The sequence below is a fragment of the Grus americana genome, chromosome 21 (genome assembly GCF_028858705.1).
Source record: "Grus americana isolate bGruAme1 chromosome 21, bGruAme1.mat, whole genome shotgun sequence".
NCBI classification, from domain to species: domain Eukaryota; kingdom Metazoa; phylum Chordata; class Aves; order Gruiformes; family Gruidae; genus Grus; species Grus americana.
In genome coordinates, this window is record NC_072872.1 from 4,339,160 (window position 1) to 4,362,014 (window position 22,855).

At 43.5% G+C, this 22,855-nt stretch overlaps 2 protein-coding genes across 4 annotated transcripts in view; one reads left to right on the top strand and one right to left on the bottom strand.

The window, feature by feature from the left end:
* The window catches only part of PEX14 (peroxisomal biogenesis factor 14), a 79,196-nt gene extending 63,956 nt beyond the window's left edge, over positions 1–15,240 (bottom strand). The window contains exons 1-2 of the mRNA XM_054849363.1: positions 15,136–15,240; positions 7,706–7,753 (exon numbers count right to left, since the gene is read on the bottom strand). Of these exons, the coding sequence (XP_054705338.1) occupies positions 7,706–7,753; positions 15,136–15,171 (84 nt within the window). The 5' untranslated portion in view covers positions 15,172–15,240. The remainder of the gene's footprint in view (positions 1–7,705; positions 7,754–15,135) is intronic.
* DFFA (DNA fragmentation factor subunit alpha) lies at positions 14,481–20,976 on the top strand. 3 transcript variants are annotated; one of them, XM_054849364.1, is made up of 6 exons: positions 14,481–14,784; positions 17,277–17,438; positions 17,546–17,676; positions 18,476–18,665; positions 19,063–19,217; positions 19,933–20,976. In XM_054849364.1, the coding sequence occupies exons 1-6, from the start codon at positions 14,496–14,498 to the stop codon at positions 20,134–20,136; spliced, it is 1,131 nt and encodes a 376-aa protein (XP_054705339.1). In that variant the 5' UTR covers positions 14,481–14,495; the 3' UTR covers positions 20,137–20,976. The 3 variants fall into 3 exon arrangements, with proteins under 3 accessions (XP_054705339.1, XP_054705340.1, XP_054705341.1); XM_054849365.1 differs by lacking the exon at positions 14,481–14,784 and adding an exon at positions 16,338–16,472; XM_054849366.1 differs by lacking the exon at positions 14,481–14,784 and adding an exon at positions 16,703–16,789.
* Positions 20,977–22,855: the final 1,879 nt, after the last annotated feature.

Below are 22,855 nucleotides of genomic sequence, written 5' to 3' on the forward strand. Positions count from 1 at the left end.
GGAAATTCCATTCCAGCAAGATGTACTTGGCTGCAGAATTGCATCCCAAGGAATACCATCATTCAGGCCGTTCAGATGATTGACAAAACACTAGGAAGTTGACAGCAGAGGAAAATCCTGCTCTGACCAAAAGATAAAACAGATAATGTGAAAAAGTGGGGCATATTGTGAGTGTGGGTGATGATATGAAGCTATCTCTTTTGCTTCTCTCCAGCTCTAAAATCCTTTTACTAAAAAGCTACGCATATTTTCATTGTTACTTTTCCAGAAAGGCAATTGTCAAAGTAGCAGTGGTGTGTTATGGGATCACAACCGGTAAGAGGACATTGTCTGTACAATTGATAACAAGAAGAGCTATGTAAACATGCATACAAAACCAAACCAAACAGACAAAACTATTAAGATGTTTGGAAGGATTTGCAATGTAAGTGACATACGGAGAAATACAAGAACCATGAAAAGAAGGGAAACTCTCTTCTCAGTAAGTTGGTTAGGAACTCCAAATCCAAGAATTATACCAACTCTGAACTTCCTAGTTTGGCAAATCTTGGTTCTGAAGGTGCTGGCATCAGAAGTACCTAAAGGATGTATTCCTGCGCATCAAAGTTGGGGAAAGTTCTTTCAAGTTCTTGAATGAGCCGTTCTGCCTTTTGTGCCCCAGCTACCTTACTTTTTAATGTGATGAAGATGCAACATATCCTTTGCTCTGAGGCACAACAAAGACCCCGTAGACATTACAATTTTTTTCTTATGGCATGATCTCCCAGGTAAAAGTAGGAGGAAGCCAAGAAGCGAAGAAAGTTATCACATGTAGGCAGTTACAATCTCATAAGAATCACTAGCTGTCACTAGACTCTTTTTGATTGCAGTAACAATGACACAGGCAGCATTTGGATGCAGGCAAAAGGAGTCCAACTACTCAGTTGTATTAGAGGTAAGAATCTCTAGCAACACTTTCCAGGTAAGGAATTAAATAATGTGGAGTCAAGAAGCACTCCAAAGAACAAGTCTCCTGCATAAAGTTATTTCAAGAAGCTAAAAAGGCAGACACTCCTGTGAAGTTCTTAAGCTGGTCCCTCCTCTCCCTAGGCAGAAAGAACTGTGGGCAACTGCTGCCCTCTACAAGTTGTTCTGCACATAGCATGTTTTCCACACACAGGTAGCTGAAATGATACTATTATCTCACCTTGATCCCATAACCCATCATTACCAAAGCGCACACTGTGCAGGCACCTCTTTGCTGTGTGCTGTCACCTGTTTGAAATGAACAGGTACCCTTTCCGACAGCTGTGATGCACACAGCAAAGTGCTCCCAATCTTTCTGAGCAGGCAGACAGCTGGGCTGCCAACCAATATAAAACAGCTGGTTGATAGTAAAGCTGGCCATGATCTCTAAAAAGTGTTTGTTGGTGTAGCATGTTTAGACCTCCAAAACATCACATGAACATAAACAAAAAAATTAAATTCATTTTTCTCAAGGCAAAAATATCAAGTAATGTTAAGTATTTCCTAACTGGGTGCCGGTGTTTTTTTCCAATGTCACAAAGCACTGTAGCTTCCATCTTACCTTCAGTGAGAGATCTGGGATCTCTGGAAGTCAAATCATACCTAATGTTAGAAAAGATTCTAACCTAACCCCTTGTACTTTAATTTCCTTGCATGTTTTGTAAAGAAAAACTTAGAGTACTACAACTATTTTAAAACCATATTAAAAGTCTTCTGACCAGTAATGTTGGTTTGTCTGAAAAGCAAGTAAGAATTGCTTTCAGAGCTCTCTTCTGCACAAATGCATAGAAAAGATTATAAGGTGATAACTTACCACACTATAATAGAAAATGACTGTACCTATCTTAGTTGCTATGCTGCCTCACCCACCGGCTCTAAAGTGTCGTTTAACCTGTAAGCTCTTGGGGACAGGCAAAGCTATTATTACATTTTATACAGTCTGATAGAGTCTTAACCTGCTTTAGCCTGTAACTCCTGCAAGTTTCTAGCTTTCATACATTAACATATAATGCTACAACAGAAGTTATATCCCAAACTATTCTAGTCCACTCTCTTTTAAAATTGGGATTGAAAGGAATTCCAAGAAAACTTTCCCATTGACCTCAGACAGGCAATTTAACTTGACATGACAGTGTTACTTTAATGATGCTCAAGTAAATTTGCATCTGCATGTTTTGCACTTATTAAAATACTTGTCTAAATCAACAGAGTAAAAGGAATTGACAGATTAAGCAAGTATGTTTTGGATGAACAACAAAAGAAGTCAGTGAACATGCAGAAGTAAGAGACAAAGCCAGGCAAAAAACCCAATAATCTCAAACTTATCAGACGGTCAAACACAAGAGAGGTCTGCTTAGTAAACCACAGAATTCTCTTTGCAGCAAACCAAAGGATATTGTGTAAGGCTCTGGCTCTTACACACCTCTGGCTCTCTGTTCCAGGCCCACTAAAACCAAAATCTGCACAGCAATTGCCCTCCACAGCCTGATGGAATTATTGTCCAGCACTGGGAATCCACAGCAACACATTCAGGACCTCCCCAAACAAACCGAAGCATTATCACACCACTAGGGTTACTGCCTGTACAGGAGGTCACAAAGCTGATAGTCTCTCTCTCTCTCCTGCTGACAGTGGTAAATTATCCTAACTAATGTTTCGCTGGGGGCTGTAAGTTAGCTGCCTACTGACTCTGGCTGTCTGGAAATCCCCTCTGGATAGATATACTTTTAGAGAATCATTCAGTGTAGGCCACCACTCCGAACAAACACGTTGCGGCAGACAGAAAATTTGTACAGTAAACAGGTATAAATCTTGTCTTAAACAATAAAGGGTGGGAAAATGGAAAGCAAAAGTGTGATGGGGAGAGTCCCTTCTGTACACTCCAGTCCCTCACATAATTTCTGGAAACAAAAGTCCTTGTGAAAAAAATGACATTTTTCTACAAATCTAGACTAGGACCTTTGAACTCTAAAAGAAAGGATAAGGATACTACATGGTATCCCTTGCGTAAGAATGTGTTCCAGAAAACAAAGTATGAGTTTTTCAGGGAAAATATCATTCTTGTCTTCATTTCAAACAATAATTTCAGGCAAAGGAGAATCTTAAAAAAATTCCCATGTATCTCATTTTCTGTAGGGTTTGATAGGACAGAGAGAACATCTACTACTTCATAAGAAGAAGAGGGACGTGGATTCCCAATGTGCCCAAAGATTTGTTCATAAAAAGTAGATTCTGAGTACTCTTAACTAACTTTAGCCCCAACAAACTCTCTCAAATCTTACAATACAGTTCTGTAACCTTTCCTCATTCCCACTCATGGATCTAATAATTCTACTGTCTGTCACTGAATGCTAAGCACCTAAATCCAGGCAGCTGAGAAAAGAATAAGTAACACTGTCCAGTTTCAGTTTCAAAAGTTTTATCCATTATAAACACCTATCACAAATTTTACTGCTTTACTTCCAAGGAAACCTAGCAACTGAACACAAAAAATGTAGAGGAACTAAATATGTCCATAACCAAGACTCAATCATGGCTTCAATTTGAGATCTCAACTGATGGTTCAGGAAAGCAAAGATAGATACAAACACCGAATGTGTTCAGCATGGACAAACTGACTGATGCGACTTTGTGCCTGTGGATATGCAATGGATATAGAAATGTCAAGTCTCTCTTCTGCTCTCCATGTTTTTCACTATTCCTCAATCACCCGAAAAGTAGTCAAAACCAGGAAAAAGGATGAACTAAAGAAGTAGCAGTATACCACAATCGCTTTTAAAAAATGTACTACATGTGCAAGGCTAGAGGCTTTTCCAAAGACATAAAAGGGGCAGAATGAAGCCCTTGAAATAGAAATTACCTCATTTACCAGGCCAACAGACTAGATCTCCCATCTATGCCACCAACTTGCTGGCTGAACCTGGCTAAACAGTTAACCTGTATATCTCAATTAGCTTTTCCAGAAAATGGAGATAACACAGACATATTCCCTAAACACAATAATTCATGTCTCCAGTGTACCCCATGATGTTTGCACAAAAAGAGGTGTTAAAAGTATTCTGGCCATTATCATGACCCTTAAAAATTTGAAAATCAGTTTAACAGAAGGGTGAGGAAAAGCCACGAAGGTTCCAGCACATCCCAACAAACTCTACACTAATTGTTATAGAGGCAGCAGTAATTCTTGTTACCTTTCGACAGCCTGTAAAAAAGGGAATAAGATGTCCAAATTTCAGTGCTAACTGCTATCATCTGCAGCAAGTAACAGAAACAGCACATGCTAAAAATAAAAGAGGAAAAATTAAATAATCCTGCAAAAGAAAATACCCTGCTCCTCATTCCATGATCCAGGGATTTTGTAACTTAGTGAGAAACCAAGAGAGTGTTTTACATTTACAACCAGTACTTTTACCTTTGCAACTAGTACTTGTTCCAGATACCAAGCATCAGCAAGGGAATGAGTACGTTTTGTGGCAGGGAAAAAAAAAACAAACAGCAAACAAGCAGCACGTGGAAAGGTCTCACTTAGAATCTCTGCTTCCTTAGGTTCTTCCTGCAACCCAGGCTCATGTTAGAGGCTCTCATATGTATAACCTTCATAGTTGTAATTTAGATTGCAGCAGATTCGGCAGAAAGCAAAGGCCAACAGCAAACATATCCAAGCTCTTGAAAACATCTCAAAAGCAGAACAGTATGGTTAAAAAGCTACAAGACGCTGCTAGGGAGAGACAAAACAAGCCAAAAGGAGAAGCAAAAAAGACAAAGCAATGACACTAAGAGAGAAATTAGACCAAAGAAACAAATCTGAGAAGAAAAGGGGATTTTCTAACACATTAACCTCACAGTTACATCTTTTGCACATCCCAGGACTTTGCTTTGAGTGGCTGCAAAAAGACAAACCTATTCCAATTCCACACATGTTCAGAGGATTATCAGAGGTGGCTGCACATACCAGCAGAAAGGGATGCAGCAGTGTTCACTGATAAGCTGGACTCAAGGAGAAGCTGATCCTGCGCTGACGATGACAAACGTGGCTGTAAACAGCAGCAGAGCGAGATGCTGACACTCTGCTAACACAAGGTTACACTTCCCACTATGGAGCTACACGGCAAATTTTAATGGGCCAAGACCGACAGCTAGGGAAATGAGTGTCCGCTCTCTGCTGCAAAAATTATAGCTTTTCCCATCCCCCTCCAACTCATTCTCCACTGTCAGTACTATAACACAATGACCTCTTATTAGGGAGCATTTTTCAGTTGGGACAGTTTATTGTAAGGACACTGGATAACTCAAGGGATTAATGGCATGGACCTGGAGTCCCTTATCTCCAGTTTGGTAGTTCAAAACATCAAAAGTGGGTTGAAGAAAGAACAATTAGGAGTGTGACATGAGTTTGTAGGGCTCCATTCTGAAGGCCTCAGTAAGGCCATAAACTTTAGCAAGGTATGCTCCGAAGACCCAAAATGCAGGACACAATATGATGTGTCAGATTGCATCTGCTACATGATCTGGCAGAACGCTGAAGTTCTCTTGCAAACAAATAGAAATCATTGCTTCTCCTGGATTCCTACTGAAAGCAGCAGGCTGTGGGGGTAAGGAGTACACAGAAGAGAGTGCCACTGAGCACAGAGCAGAAGGTACTTAGCACCTTGCAGGATACAGTGCCCATTAGAATCGAAAGTACAATACAAAAACAGTCTGAGTCTATAATGACATCTGCTGATACAGTGCAAGATGTTTTAATTCTATTGCTTTCTCATACTTGTGCATAACACCACAGACACGTTCCAAACAGGTCTCAGTCTTATGAAGTGTTGAGTACTTTCGGTCAACAATTAAGTCAAAAAAGGTGAGGGGGTACAGAGGAGAATTTGGTCATGAGACTCTTTTCTCCCTCCTCTGGATTCTGTAAGTCATCTTCAACTGCTTAACACCAGATTTGAAGTCAGCAATGATATGCCTGAACACATGGCTTTCTCATACAGAGCCATTTGTTGGATTCATGCCACAGTTTGTTCTGGTGTTTCCGTAAACATTTTTATGACATGGCGCCATGTGCCTACAAGTCTGCTTTATGGACCGAGATCTACTGCATGCATCAGAAGGCTGCATGCATGATCCTGGCTACAGAGAAGCCACAGTAGTGTGGTGGAAGTTAGGTCATCTGGCTCACAGAACTGAATTGCTCATTTAATAAGGCTTCTACAGATACTCAGCTGGAAGCAATAATGACTCCTAAGCAAACGTGACAAAGACTGTGAGTTTAATATTAAAAAAAACCCAAACAATTAATGAAAAAATGAGAAAACCTCCACTTTTCAAAGGGCTCTAATTAGCTGACATGCAAGACTCACCATTGTGAGAGTGAAGTTTATGTTGGAGTTCTTTAAACTGATAAATATTTTATGTGGTAGGAATACACATACATAAAGAAAGATACACAACTGCTATGTGCTTCCTCTGAGCAATTCTTCAGTTGCACATACAGTGAAATTAATTAAATCAAATGTAATGGTAGAATCTGCCTTGAGAAAGAGAACGAACTGTTGACCAGCACATGCTGTGATGATCTGCTGCCTGCTACGACCTTCCTAATAGGGGGGTGGGGTAGGGGGGAGAAACAACCCCAAAAAACCCAAACCACTAAGACACTAAGTATCAATAACGACTTCAGGTAATCTCATGTACAGATGTCTATGCAATTAAGGGATGACACAGTGTTACTAGACTAGAAAGATTTTCAATGCAGAGCTTAACAGAATTCACGAACAGCCCTTTCATTAGATGCACTTTACTGACCCTTCCCAGGTCACAGTCTTCACTCACATCTCCTTCCTTTAAAAGTCATCTCCTGGGTTCTCCAGATAAAAGTTACAAGGTAAAAATACTTTGATGTGGCCAGTGCCACAGCATTGTGGAAAGTACTTGAGTCTTCTTACTGCAAACAGCTTGTATTCACTATGATCACCAAATGAAAGCCAGAGAAGAAACTCAGAGATTTATATGTTTAGGACAATAACATGGGCTAAGAATTTTGGCAAGGTTTTGACTGAGTTATAGACGGCTGAAGAAGAAGGAAAAAAAGAAAAAGGAGGTTGTAAAAAAATATATACTGCAGCTCTAGAGAGTGGTGGCTCACTTCCCACTCTGCGTCACCATAAAAATGAAAACAAAACAGGGTTCTCCATTTTCCCAGAGCTCTTTCAAAAATGGTTCTAGAGTGAAAAGATTGGATCACATGCACTGCCAGGTGCCAGACACTTCTAAGCTCACTCTGAGTGCATCTGAAAACAAAGACAGCTTGAATGAGGTCTCTGAGCAGCAACGCATTTTTTTATTAGACAATAGCACTAAGAATCTCAGTTTAAATTATGCTGCACAGGTCGTTCTTCACCCATTACTAAATAAGCACTGATCAAGAGCATACATTGCACACACTTAGGACAGGCAACCCATGCTCAATGACAACTCAGTGGCCTAGGTGACCCATGTCTAACCGCAGAAAGACAGGAGGTTATGGATACAGGTCAGAATTCAGAGGTCAACAGCAGGGCAACGTAAGGCAGTTTACATCTTTTTCACAAAGCATCAGCTCCGTAGAAAATCAAAACAATGGATGCAAAATGATGCAGCAAAGAGAACAACTCATGTATATTATATTATCAGCAAGAAATTATATGCTGCTTCTTGAAGAACTTACCAGCGGCTCCCGAGACGCTGCATTGTCAGTTGCAGGGCAGGAGCCAGCCTGTAAAGCAAAAAGAAGAGTGAGGTTACATTGCCACCTGATGGACACAATTAGAAATACTTGTCTGTTAAGACCACTCTTCCTATGAGCAGAATCTAGGCAGATACACTCGCTTCTGCAATCAGTAGCAGCTCTGTGATGGACAGAAGACAAAAAGGTCAGAATCACAGGAAGAAGAAAAAAAAAATTAGTTCCAGCAGCCCCATTTAAAACAAAAGAATTCACAGAACCTCCAGAATTTGCTTTAGGGAGCCAGCAGTTAAGAGCCAGAGAGACTACTGAGAGACGTCATGAAGGAAATGTTCGCCCTAACTCACGTTCTGAAATACATGGCATAGTGAACAAACACAGGATGAAACTGGGACTCCCTCTGCTAAACTCTTGGTGGCAATACTTGTCACATCACATGGTATAAGACAGGATATTTTCATCATATATGAAATGAGGATAATAACTCACCTGTCTCAAAGGGACCTGATGAGTACTTGACATCCGCAAAGAATTTTGTGATACTAAAGGGAAGAAATGCTACAGAAGCCTAAAGTACTGCTATTGAAGTGGATGCAAAAGTACCTCACCCTGATTCCATGGTTCACTTTGTCCTCTCTAGAAGGACTAAACTTAATTTGACATCGAGCTTCTCCCATTTCCATGATGTTTCCATGATATTTCCATTCATTTTCAGGAATGGACCCTTTGTTTTCTACACTATTCTTTTAAAGAACACAAAATAACTATGATTTAACTAAACCTCACAATATGTCAGCAATACCAGTACCATCCTTGTTTCCCACAAATAATTGAGAGATATAGTTTTAGGGCAGATGCTGAACACCTTACCTTGTACCACTAAGGGTGGTACACAGAAGGAAAGTGAAACTATTCGATTAAAGCAGGACAGCAGGCCAAAGATTGGACTAGTCTTAAAATTCAGGAGCTTCCACCCTCCAGCTTCACCTGCAGTTTTGCTCGTATTCAGTCACTCATCAAGAACAGGCATAACATTTTAGCATAGTCCCATGTTTTACAGAATTACTCTCTGGGCTTTTCTTCACTGCCAAAAAAAAAGCAGTTCGATCTCTGCGTAACTAGCATGTATCAGCTCTCCCAAGGTAGTGACACCTAAGCTTTACCATAAAATAAACTTATCTTGGTCAACTATCTACTTTCAAATGGGATTCGCATGATGTTAAGATGGTCTAAACCACATTGACTTCACTGTGGTTTTTTTATCTTAGCAGGATACATATATTTATCTTAGCAGGTGACACATACTGATTACCTCAATGGTAAAAAAATGCTTTTTTATTAGTAATGAAGACAAGTTTTGAGGCTCAGTTAGAAGAAAAAGGATCCTATTCATTGAGCACAGGGAAAGATAAAACTTTCAAGTGATAGCATAAAGGTCCTTAAGTGACTTTTTGTCCTTCAATTGTATTCATCACTTTTAGGCAATACACCACACCTTCAAAGTATCTCAAGATTTTTTTCCCCATCTACAAAATAAACAAAAATATAGATAAAAGTAAGTATTTACCACAAGAGGGTGCCAGAAACTCAAATATACTGCAACTCAGATGCTTCCAGACATAAGCATCATCACCAGGGCCCAGCCAGATCTCACAGCTGGGCAGTGACGCTCTAGAGAGACCCTTGGGCTCTTCGTGTGCAGTCAGCATCATTTTTGATACTCCGCTATATATCTGCAAAAATTTCAGCCACTAAGAATTCACTTGATGTAACCACTGGAAATATCAGCCTCAACACCATACTAGAAGTCACACTGCCCAGTCTGTCTGTAGTGGAGACAGTGCTATGTGATTCCAAGAAAAGGGTACTTCTCTCTACAACCTTGTCACTGTCTTCCCATTTTTGTATGCATTGTATAACTGCTCTCAAATTTTTTATAGCTCGATGAAAGAAAAATAATGAACAGTCTCAAGATCCATCCACTCCTCCAAAAATATGGAAAACATATGAGAATCAACACAAGAATATGGCTTGCATGATTTATTAATAAAAGTTCACCGAACCTGTTTAGGTTGTGGATAAACTTATTTGGTGCATATGCTCTATTTTATTCCTTCAGTCAAACTCCAGGACTAACACAGGTATCTATGGCTAATACTCTAAAATATTGGGGCCTGATTCATAGCACACTGAAGTCAAAGAAAAGATTCTCATCAAATTCAGTTAGCGCAGAGTCAGAACTACTTAGAAGAGGCAGATGAAGAGCAGCACAGATAAAATTCCTGTTGAATACTTCAAAAAAGTACCTATAGCTGTTAACTACTATTTCCATGGAATTGTTCCTTCAAGCCACTTGTGTTGAGTTTTCTAAGAATATATGTATTTTGCTCTTCTGTGGCATGTTTCAAGGAAAATTCAAAGCATTTTAACTACTTAAGGTGACTTTGCAAAGAGAAAAACTACAGATGTGTGGTGCAAACAGTAAAGTTACAAAGGCACAAAGGAAGAAAGAAACCACCATAGAATTCATATCCTCAGAAAATTCCCAGAGCATCCTAAGTACTAGAGCTTGTATGTCCTGCCCTAAGGAGCTGCACTAGTATTTATGGACTATAACTCCACACAAAATTTGGCCAACCTGGGAAACTGCCCAAAGGATCTGAAATGAAGCCTAGGTTACTGTGAGACAACATGTATTATATTGACAGGTAAAAGTCTTCATCCTGAAGACAAATACTCAAAAATTCTGACATGTGCTTGTACATAACCTGATGACATAGATTAGATTAGTTGGATAGTTTGTGGTACTTTGATTGTATTGTCCAAAGCTGCCAACATTTTAAATGAGATCTGCATTTTCCTTCCAGCAAGATTTCCAGGTACAAGGCACAGTGTAACAGCAAAGGAACTAGTCTTATAAGGCAGGGGACAGGAACCCTCCAGAACGTGTTAGCTCTCAGACAAGTCAGGGAAGACTACATCCTTTCCACGCAATGGCTGTTCAATAGCCTGTATTTGATGAAAACAATGGACATCACAGTTCATAGACCATTTATCTTCACCATAAACCATCTTTTAAGGCAGAGAATCCAGAAACTTATCAGTCAAGTGCTACAGGCAAGTGGGGAGGAAAATTCACCCATATTGACCAACAATGCAGATAGGGAATTAAGCCTCTGGAGCAACAAATCAGGCATCTTTCAACATCTTTTAGATTTGCTTTAACTACTTCCTTACATGAAGGAAAAAACGCAGCTAGATGGTAGGCTCAATCCAAAGTGGGTATAATGAAGCTTTAGAAAGAAAACAAGTAAGATTGGGGCCTTTGTACTCTGCTTGCTTCGCCACTAAACCACATGTAAGAACACCAAGTACAAAAGATGTTGGAACACCAATGATTCTGTTCACCTTATCATCTCTTTCTCAGTCTCTTACATTAAATTTATATGTAGTCTGTTTTTAGCATAGCCAGCCTTCCAGTGTTATAAAACAAACAAAAGAACCCCACATACAGAATCCACTCTGCCTATGCGACCTCAATGGCTGCACTACCATTTTGGTACCAAGTCAAATTCAGCTATTGACTTTAACAATTTGAAGCCTTTTATGACCCACACTGACCAGCTACATTCTGACTTCCAGGCTACAGGATTCTCAGCTTCTGCACAGAATTGTACAGGTTATTAGGCATCATTTTGTGTTCCAAACTAAGCAGCGTGGAAAAATTTAGCCATAGTTATCTAAACCAACAACACTACTGCCAATTAATGTTAAAGAATTTCAATTTCTCTCACACTACTGGGATTTATGGTTAAATGGAATACTAGAGGACTGGGTCGCTGGCTGAGCCAAGAAGACACACCAAATATATTGACAAAGTATTCAGCATCAAAGAAATACTGATAGCCAAGAAAAATCAGAAGTCGGTTATTCTGTTTCAGAGGCTATACCATCATCTTGCTCTTCCCTTTCTTTTACTATAAGGAATAGTAACAAAGAGAAGGGATCTTCTGTTTATTTTTTAGAAAAGACATTGCTAAAGGCCCAAGGAACATGATTTCTAAACAAAACCAAACATTTTCAAATCTCTGGTAGAAATGTTTATTGTCTCTAGTATATAATTCTATCTATGTAAATTATTTCATTTGAGCTGCAACACTCCCCCCTCCCCATAATGCTTGAGGCAATATATTAATTCATGAGAATGAGAAAATTAAACTAAGAAAAACAGATAAGAAGCCAAAAGATATCTGACACTCCCTTTTCAGCATCTAAACTAACTAGATTTGTAATAGAAAACACGATAGAACCCAAACATAAACATGTTAAGCAAGGCAGTACTACTACTCATAGCCTTATGGTGAATGCTTGGCAATAAATAAACAAACATTATCAGTGGTAGAAAGCAAATATTTTTTAAAAGTTCTCTAAATGTTTAGTGTGCAATGGAGACAACTTTTTACACGCATTGATAACAGTGTCAAGATTGCAATGGTTGCGTAAGAGGAGCGGCATTTACATTCTGCTGGACTAATAAAGATCTTTTCATTGTTTTGTTTTATTCCAAAATTGTCCCCTAAAGAATTCATCTACCATGCTATGTATTTTTTAATTACGTCCCCTTTTACCGGCCAAAGCTACAAGATTCTCCCAAATCCCATCTAAGCCAACAGAATTTGAGAGCACTTCTCAGCATGAGGAATGTGCACCCTGTGTAAGACACACTAGATGGTGAAGATGGGGATATCTGTCATCAGCAGTCATCGACAGCCTTGGAGAGACAGAACCACCCTTCACAAGCACACAACGTGGGGAAGGAGGAAAATTAATATACAAGCAGGGCTGCTCCTGCTGTGTGTGCAAAGCAGGTAAATGTTACTGTGGCTACCCTCTAGCTCAACTTGAGCATTGTTACCTCACACCCCTGAATCAAGACAGACCACCAGAGCTGCCCTTCAAACAAATTGTGCCACTAATGAGGTCATGACAGGCCAGGAGCCAAAAGGGGTGCAACTAATTTGCTACTGCCTGAGAATCCAGCATTTTTGCACACAATGTGATGGAATCCAGCAGGGGAGCAGTTAATTGACCATTTTCACCCACAGTGGCTTCAGACTGCCTCCCTCCACACATGAGCTGACACAAAATAGTCTCTCTGTGGTGAAAAGTTAACTTTGCAGCCTGAGTATTCTGCCTTATCTCAAATTCTTCCTGATTTAGAAAGCAGCACAAGCATTGAGTCCACTATGTTCTTTACAGATAACGCCTGAAAAACTCGCCATGTTACATGCGACGTAAGAGTTACCATTCCCACTTTTCACTATGGAGACAGTGACAGAGTGACTTTCTTCATGCTCTTAATTTTAAAACCCAGGGGGTGCTCTGGCCACATTTATGAGGCCCTTTAAAAAGCAAGACTTTTCCATTTCGAAACCCCAAGCCTTCTTCTGAGGTAAGGCAACACTAAATAAATGTTTTTAAAAAAGGGTGCAATGGGAGGATACTATATCCAAACTCAAGAGAATCTGAATGTTTCTCAGGCAACCACATTTGCCAATTAACCAGATTTCTTTCTAGGAAACCTCTGGTCAACTGCCTTACGGCTTACAGATCAGCTGCAGGTTGTTTCAGGTTTCCTCATTCTGAAAGCGTTCACTCGAAGCATGAGGAATGGACTGTAATGCCTGCACCTCAAACTACTTCTGATGAAAGCACGTGGCTGATGCAAAACTGCCCAGCAAGCTACTGTGAGTTTGGTAATGTGGCCTTTCACAACCTAGGAGGAGATATGTGCTGGTTAGTCAGAGCGTGAATTTTATGTAACGTATTTCTATTTGAGTTTAGTTCAACAATGTTCCCTACAAACTCAGCTTCTGCACTCTGAAATGAAAGGATCAACAGAGAGGTTCACAGTGATTTAGTTAAATCTGGATAGATTTGAATGATTGCACATAAAAGTGTGCTGGTGGCAGACTTTGCTCTATTTTCTTCCCTGTTGCTGAAACTGCCAGACCTTTCATCTCCTGCCTGCTGCAGGAAGGCCCTCTGTGGCCACCTAAAGGATTTTACAAAATCCCATTGATAACATCTACTCAGGAGTCCATCCGAGATACTGGTGAGATGAGAGAGCTGCCAGGAGGTCACTAAATTTGAGGTAGGTAGAGTTGGCAATGAAATACAAGTTGCCCTGGATCGTGAGCAAGCTGGTGCAAGTGACTGGAAACCTACGCTACATACAACTACATCATACTTCCATTTTCCCCTCGGGCTCCCCCATTCATTTCAGGTCCCATTCATTTCTTGAGCATGCACTCAAGCCAGCAAACTTACATGCCTCTTTCACCCTCCCCATTCAGTTTTTGACAATGCTTGTACTACGTCTATCATTGCTTTGTCCTTTTGTGCTGTTGGTTCAAGGATCTTTTTCCCTCGTAGTAGCAAGGCAGAAACAACATCATTTTGTCTAACTGGTACTCCACCTCATTTCAAAACCCAGCTGACACATAAATTGCCTCTTTTCTCTCTGGCTGTGCTTTTTGTTCTTTTTTTCCCTCCTATTCAAGTGCTTTATTGAGTTTCACATACAGACCCTAAAATGAAAACACGCCTACTGTCTAAGGCCTGGCCTGAACAGCGCTTCCAGTCAGCACTGAAAGATTGGGCCGTCTGGTGAAGCTCACGCTACCACACAGGGCAGGAGGCCAAACTGCAAAACCAATTCCCTCGAGATGCGAAGCTCCGCTGGTGCCACCAGGCACCCGAGGTGCGAGCAATGCCGAGATGCACAGAGCCGCTAAGCGGGGAGTGTCACGCCGGCCGTGACGAGGTACCACGGCTTCACCCGGACAGCAGCCCCAGGCTGCCCGGGGCAGGCAAGAGAAGGGGAAGCGCACCTCAGGGAGCCGCTGTCACCAGCCACCGCCTCCTCGCGGGGTCAGCGCTCCCGCGCCCCCCTGCTACCGCTGCTCTCGCCAGGCGCCCGGGCCTCGGCGGCGACAGGCCCACGGAGGCGGGGGCTGAGGCGACTCGAGCCGCCCCCCTGCCACTGACCGTTACGACAGGTGCGGGGGCGGCGCGCGGGCGACGCGAGGGTGGCGGTTGGCGGCGCGCGGGTGGCGGTTGGCGGCGAGGCCGCGCGCGCGAGAGCGGGGGGTGGGGGGGGGGGGAGCGAGGGAGGAGAGCGGAGCGGCCCGTGGCCGCCGCGCGCGCCCCCCATCGCCAGCCGCGGCGGGAAGAGGCGGGGGGGGGGGGGGGACACGACACGACACGGACACACACACAGAGGCGCGGCGCCCTCCCTTCGCCCTCTCCCCCGCGGAGAAGGCGGCGGCGCCGGCCTCGCCCCACCCCGCCCCGCCCGACCCTGCCACCCCCTGCCCGCGCCGAGCGGGCAGAGCGCCGGCCCCGTTTACCTGGCTGGTCTGCTCCGCTTGCTCCGAGGAGGCCATCTTCCCAGGCCCGGCTAATCCATCCCCGCCCAACCGATGGAACGCCCTCACCGCCGTTCCCCCCCGCGCCCCGCGCGGCCTCACCGGCTCGCTCTGCAGGCAGAACGAGTCGACCGCCGGGGCGTCGATGGCACCCCGCGGGGAACCACTCCTGCCATGAGTTTCCGGCCTCTGCGGCCTCCCGCCGGGACGGGATCCAGCGGGCGGGCCAGCTCGGGCCAGGGCCGAGGAGGGCGAGCCACAGACTGCGAGGCAGTTTGGGTTGCAGTGTCCCGGCTTGCCCGGGGCCTGTCCTGAAGGCGTTTTGGTGGCTGCGGTCCAGCAGATCCGACCTGCGTTCTCCGTGGGTGGGACGGGGGCCAGCAGAGCCGGACCCAAGAACAAGCAGGGCTGGCGCTGGGGAAAGGACAGGCCCGGAAAAGCCAGTTGGGCCATTGACAAAACCCGCACTGGTCTGGGCAGTGCGGCAGGGTCATCGTGAGCAGCTTTGGCATCGCTGCTTCCAGGTGTGACCGTGGGTATTATCCATTGCTGTTTAACTTGTACGGCTCCCAGAAGCCTGCTGACAGGCATAAATAACAGGTCCGATTTTGTACGACCGGCAGGAGCTCCCACGACAAACACCCTTCGCTTTGACAGCCCCAGGGGTTTCCTGACACATGCCAAGGCAGAGTTATTGCATGCCTGTACTTTTTCTGTTTATATTATAATTTCACAACCAGCGCGCTTGTCTGTAAGGGAATGTATTATCTGAATACACCTTGGCACACTCATTCTATTACTTTGTTTTACAAGTGATTAAATTGCTGCTAGTGCTAGAAAAGCTTTTAGTGGACTTACTTTAGGAGCCAAAAGGGGTGCAACTGATTTGCTACTGCCTGAGAATCCGGCATTTTTGCACACAATGTGATGGAATCCAGCAGGGGAGCAGTTAATTGACCGTTTTCACCCACAGTGGCTTTTAGAGTGACTTTCTTGCACGTCAAAGTTCTGCAGTTCAGGTAAGCCCTGAGGAAGAGCACCACCACTGAGGTAACCACACGGGGCAGGGCCTCCCCCGCTCAAAGGCCGGCATGCCCAAACGCTCACCGGGGAACAACGTATCTTTGGTGAGTGTTAGCTTCGCCCTTAAGCGACCGGCGCCTCCCGAACTCGGCGTCCCGGCGCGCCCCGCGGCCCGTCCCGGCGAGCACCGCGCACGGCCATGGCGGCGCCGCTGAAGCGCTGCCTGGTGCGGCGGAGGGACGGGCGGGAGCAGCACGGTGTCGCCGCCTCCTGCCTGCGGGAGTTGCGCGACAAGGGTGAGGGGCGGCCGCCCGGGAACCGCGGGGTTCAACGTGCCGCCGTCTCGGGGAGGGTTGGCTCTGGCTGTCCCCGGTGCGCCGCCCGTTTGAGGCCGGGCTCCCTGGCGTGCCCTCCCTCGGTTCTCGGAGGCGGCGCGGTGGGCCCAGTCCGTGGAAGAGGCAGAAGGAGAGGAGGTCTCCGGGTGGCTGTTCCTGACGGGGGATGTGAAGGGAGGCGGGAATCAGCGTCTGGAGGTAGTTTCACTGAAATGCGCCACCTTCTATGTGTGCGTCAAGGTTTGCATCGAGAATATTAATTTCTGGAGCAGAAACTCGTGAGTATGTGCTAAAAAAGAGCTGCGTGGAGACAGGTTAGCCTAAATTACTAAGAGTTGCTTGTCTCTTGTGAGAAGTGTACTAAAAGGGTACCTGAAAGGGGCCTACAGGAAAGCTGGAGAGGGACTGTTTATCGGAGTGTAGTGACAGGACAAGGGGGAATGACCTTAAGCTGCAGGAGGGGAGATTTAGATTAGATGTGAGGCAGAAATCCTTCCCTGTGAGGGTGGTGAAGCCCTGGCACAGGTTACCCAGAGAAGCTGTGGCTGCCCCTGGCTCCCTGGCAGTGTTCAAGGCCAGGTTGGATGGGGCTTTGGGCAATCTGGGCTAGCGGAGGGTGTCCCTGCCCGTGGCAGGTGGGTGGGACTGGATGGGCTGTGAGGTCCCTTCCAACCCAAACCATTCTGGGATTCTATGATATGATTCTAAAAGGGCAGTGCATATGTCACTTCCATTATTTCATTAAGTATTTTTTCTGTTCTGCAGCTAGTGGCATTCTGGCAATTGACAAGGCCAGGGAGCCCATCACCTTAGTACTGGCAGAAGATGGCACCATCGTGGATGATGAAGATTACTTTTTGTGTCTGCCATCTAACACCAAGTTTGTGGCACTGGCCAAGAATGAGAAATGGTCCAGCAAAAGCTTAGGTACCCTGCAGATGAGGGAGCACGGAAGGGGAGGGGTGTTTGGAATACACTTAGTGAAACTAGGCTGTCTCAGGAGTGACCCATGAAATCGATGACTCTTGTGTCAGACAGTAGCACAGCCTGGCTCTCGGAGTCTGTGGATGAAGTGGACAGTGCTGCAGAGAAGTGGAAGCAGCTGGCCAGACAACTGAAGGATGACCTGTCTAATATCATCTTGATGTCTGAAGAAGACCTCCAGGTACAGTGGGGAAGCCTCTGATTGCTGTCCTTGGCTCTGCCCATCATCCATTTATCTCACTAGATGGCAGAGAACTGAATATGTAAGCAAGATCTCAAGCTTAATTCAGCTGCTGTTGTTTGGCTGTGGTGCTAGAGTCAAATTTCTCCTTGAGGGGGAACACTCACAAGTGTCTGAGGAGGGTGCTCTTCATCAGTGGTTGTCCCTCACAGCATGTCTTTCCAATTCTGGCAGTGGGAGGGCAAAAAGTCAAGATTTGGCCAAACGGCAGCTGAGGTGGGCTCCTTCCTTAAAACCAGACCCCTGTGTAACGTGCCAAAGGGAAGGCTGAGCAGCATGCCAAATCTCTCTGCTCCAGAGGGAGTTGAGGAACTCAGTTTCCAGAGCTGACTGATTCAGTACCTGACTGCTTAACCCCTCCTATGTGGCAAGGCACGGTGATAACTGCCTCCTCTTGTCCTCTGCAACATGCAGCCTCCTGAGTGCCAAGCTATTGGCTTGCCTTTGTGTATTCCCATGCACTCCTAAGAAGTGGTACTTTGATTGCCAGGAGTTGTCAGGATTTCTGTTCAAAATGCACATGATTCCACATCTTCCTGGGTGCCTTTTGGCTTCTGGTAAATAGTGCTGGCTGGTGGAGTGCCACTACAGTCTCTCATAACTAAGCTGATTTGCTATGAAAAGAAACCTTGTGAAACATATGCTGGGTTTCATGAAGGGGGAGGCTTGCTATTTGTACTGTAATCAGCATAATGGAATGAGCTAGTCCATGTAACAGGAGCACTCTCATTGTTTTAAGGTGCTTATTGATGTACCACGTTCAGACCTGGCAGAAGAACTTGCCCAAAGTCAAACCAAAATCCAGGTATTGCAGGACACCCTGCAGCAGGTGCTGGACAGACGAGAAGAAGAACGCCAGTCAAGACAGCTCCTGGGACTCTACCTAGAGGCCTTGAAAAATGAAGACAGTATCCTAAGCAAAGTAGCAGGTAGGGAGCATTAGGATGCTAGAGAAGGAGGTTTTCAGAGATGCCTGAAATAGTTGAGTGGAATAAATAAGGCAGAGTGAAGAACTGGAGTGAGTCACTTGCTTAGCAGCTGTTAATGTGGTGGATGTAATAGCTGGCATAGTGTAAGAATTCTCTGACTGGGTGAGACCAGGAGTCCTCTCACTGCTGAGTCACATTTCTCACAATGCCTGAAAGTAGAATACTGGGAGAAAAGCTTAAATCATGTAGTCATCCTTGACATTACAGATTTCTTAAGTTAAGAGGATGCGCCTAGATAGAATGCATATTTTATTAATCTCAAAACCATCAAAGCAGTCCCAGGCACTTTTCCTGTCCTGTGTTTGTCATGGGCTATAATGATTCTGCTGCTTTTCAGAATCTGAGACTGTACCAAGAAAGGAGATGGATGTGGTTGACACAGGTACCAGCAGTACAGGCACTCCAGCCAAAACAGCGCTCAGTGACCAGATCCTTGCTGCTCTGAAAGAGAAACCTGCTCCAGAGCTCTGCTTGGACAGTCAAGATCTAGAGGTGGGTGAGAATGACAGAAACATATTCTGGCAAATCTCCGGAGAGGTTATTGGGGAAGCTGTCCTTGCTTCTGGAGGCTCTAATGTTAATATATCTCAGTCTCAAAGTGGTGAGATTAAATCTGTTTCTCTTCTACCCCCTGCTTGGAGCCCCTCTGTAAAAGCCAGTTGACACTATTCCAAGTATTCTAGTCTGTCCTCTGAAAAGCCACAAAATAATTCTGGTTTTGATCTTTGCCAAATCGTAGTCAGCCAGTGCTTCAGCTGTCTAAAAAAACTAGCAAGTTTTTTTTTTTTGTACGCAGATATATCTAGCTGTATTTCTTTTATACATCCCAAATAAAAATAAAAATGTCCTTATTTTTGGAAACCAGTGTAAATAAACCCATAGCTTGGAAAGTGAAGTCTAGGTAAACTTTAGCCATTAGAAAGTGTGTTCTTTTTAATGTTACGAACTTGCTGTTCTTGCTTTTCCGTGCTGTAGAAACTAAGTAACTGCTTTCTGTTCCTTTGAACATTTGAATGTAGCTTCAAGCTCTAAGTGTTGGTAGAATAATGAAAATCCACTAGCCCGCGGGATAGATGATGAAAGCTGGGAATACCTTCCATACCAAATTGCCAGTACTAAACGGGTGTCTCGCTACTGCTGTTCTTAATGTGGGTAGAGGGGGCGGTGGAGTGTCAGTAGAAAAGACTACAAATCTGTCTTGCTACAGCTGGTCTTGAAAGAAGACACACAAGCCCTGGCCTCGGCTCTAAGATGGGACAAGCAGAAAGCTGAAACTCTGCAGCAAGCCTGCGATCAGGAGCTCTCCAAGCGTCTACAACAAGTGCAGACTTTGCATTCCCTAAGGAGCACGTCAAAGGGCAAGAAAACGCTACCCTGGGGAGACTGGCCTAGTTCAAAACGCAAAAAATAAGACTGTAGTGCTGCTCGCTATTTTTTTTTTTTGGCATTAGAATCAATACAAGCAAAGACATTTCCCGGGAGCCGTAGTTTGCTGGTTATACTCTGGTCTGGCTATAGACAACTGAAATCTGGACATTGTCCTGAGGCTTAAACTCCTGTGATGGTTCAAATCATGTGTAACCAAAGGGATTTTGACTTTTTGCAGAATACTAGAACAATGGTATTGCTAAGCACAGCATGGAAGGGTTCAGCTTTCAATACCTGGTCGAGAGCCAGAAGCTTCCATCTGATAACAGTGGATCTAGCTTCAGAAGCCCCAGACAGTTTGCTTACTTTGTCCTCTGGCAGTTTTCAATGTCAAGGATGGAAGACCTCACTGGAAGACACTCTGAGGCACAGTTAACGAACAGAAAGAAGGCACTTGGAGGATTGCTTACTGAACACAGAGTGCTCATTCTTCGGTAGGGTTAATTGTGATTTGGCCTAGTTAAGCTGTCGTTGTGCAGTTTTTCTAGCTGCTGTCTGGCTTTAAGCTCCAGCCTGGGATCTGGGAACTTGAATTATCATGCTAATTTCATCAGTTAAAGTAAATTCCAAGTCCTTTAACTTCGGCACTTTTTCTGTAAGGAACTCCTGCCTCTTGGGTGCAGTGTAAGCACTAACTTGTAAAACCCAGCAAAGGCAGAAATACTTGCTTTGTAGGGCTGTGGGGCTGAAGACTGGTAATTTGGCCTGTCTGTATTTCTCTCCTAATCATTAGTGTAGTACTGTGATGCTTTTGTATTAACTGGCTTATTTTCACATCTGTTAAAGACTTTTTTTCTAATGTCATTAAAACCTTTTTACCTTACTGTTGGACTAGTTTTAATATTCCCACCAGCTGCTATGATTAAAGAACGTGCTGATAAGTACAGTATTACCTTAAGGATAGAGGAAGAAGAAATTCAATACATAAATATTCTGTATTCAACCTGTCCAAAGTATTTAGGTAGAATGCATGTTCATACCAGTGACACTGCACCAGAACTCTCACCTGGCACAATCTGTTCTCTTGCAAGAACAGAAGGTGTATATGAAAAAAATCTGAAAAGTGAGCTGAAACTTCTGAGAAAGTTTTAGTAGGTACAAATGTTTTCTAGTATCATGCAAAACCTTCTGATTTAACACAACCTTAAATGGTACAGGGTGCCACCAGCAGGCATTCCAATGAAGCCATTGCATATAGACATTCCATTTGAATTACGGCACACTCCAAGTTAGACTGCCAGTGTAACTAATAAATATTCTAAACGGTTTAGTGCCTTTGAGCGGGTAAGCAAAAATACTTCAGGTAACTTCAGATGAAGCTACCCATATGGGAATTGCCTGGACAGTCAACTTTTTGGTCAGTCTGTTTTGCTGGGGCGAGTAATTGCTTCTTACAATATATGCCCCTGGCTTGTAACATTATAGGCCATGGCAGGTAAAAAGGTTTCCTGCTGCTTTAAATAGCTACAAGCTTTTTATGTCTTTCTGAAATAGCATACATGGCTGTGCATTAACAGAATTTTTGAAGCATGCTCTATTGCACTCAAACCTGATTACACTGGCTACCAAATTGAAATAGCAAGCATTGAGTAGACAGGCTGTCAGCAAGCTTTTTCTGAGAGCTTATGGCTCAGCTCATGATTACCACTCTCTCCATTATAAACCGGGTATTCAGTCTTGCTCAAAGCTGCAAGGCTTTTGCTTTTTTCAAGCTCAACTTGGCAATGGAAATTCTACTCCTCATGCTGTACAAGAGGAAGGAAGGGTTTTACCTGTGTCTTTTTCACATCCACTTAAAATAGCAGATAGTGTAATTACTTCAATCCTGCATGTATTAGGAATATTTAACTCACCTACTTCCAGGCAAACAGTGAGATGGAATCACAGAGACCATGCTGATCGTTCTTGTAGAAAAGCAGCGATGGCCCTTCCAATCTACCCTTAAGGAAAAAAACAAATGGAGGGTTTTCAGTGCTGCTTTTTCCTCTTTTCTGTTATCAAGGATAGAGCCCTTAGTTGCCTGTAAATTATTAAATGCTGCAGTTCTTATGTTACAGAATTCAAATTATCAACTATACCTAGCATAGTGTGATTTAAACTGTTTCTTTTGTCTTAATTGTTCTGTTCTAATCTAACAATCAGATTTTCATAATCTGGTGGGAGTTGCAGTTAAACTCTATCCTAAAGCCGAGCTGGCAGTTTAATAGTAATATTGATGGTTATTTGCAAAAAAAAGCAGGTATATAATACTTAACTGTCTTTAAAGCTCTATTAGAGTTAACATTCTTCAAAAATGTCCATAAAAAGTGGAGTTTAACTATTAAGAGACTTCAATGCTGCATATCATTCTGTAATTTCTATTAAAAAGTCCTTTTTTTAGTGGTCAAATTTATGTATTGCTTCTTGGATCTCTTTCAGTAGTGCAGTCAAACAGAGATGAAAACTGCTAAAACATCTCCATTTAATGAGATTTTTAAACCTAACAGTACAATTATCCATATAAACTGATATATTTTTTTTAGTGTAGACTTTACTATAGATCTTAGGTCGTTATATTCTGAAAGTCGGTTCCTAGCTAGGATTTCCTGTTGGTGGTAACAAGGAACTGCTGCCAGACGTAATATTTTCACAGCAAATAATCACAAAGCTTTTCAGTAAACAATCTTTAGCCATTGGCCAGTACCAGTAGTGTATATGTATGT

Excerpts from the sequence above, each read along its gene's own strand:
- DFFA (XM_054849364.1), top strand. The coding sequence starts at position 14,496 with ATGCCGAGATGCACAGAGCCGCTAAGCGGGGAGTGTCACGCCGGCCGT. Across the intron at positions 17,439-17,545 it reads ATGGTCCAGCAAAAGCTTAG|ACAGTAGCACAGCCTGGCTC; the intron begins GTACCCTGCAGA and ends CTCTTGTGTCAG. Across the intron at positions 18,666-19,062 it reads TATCCTAAGCAAAGTAGCAG|AATCTGAGACTGTACCAAGA; the intron begins GTAGGGAGCATT and ends GCTGCTTTTCAG.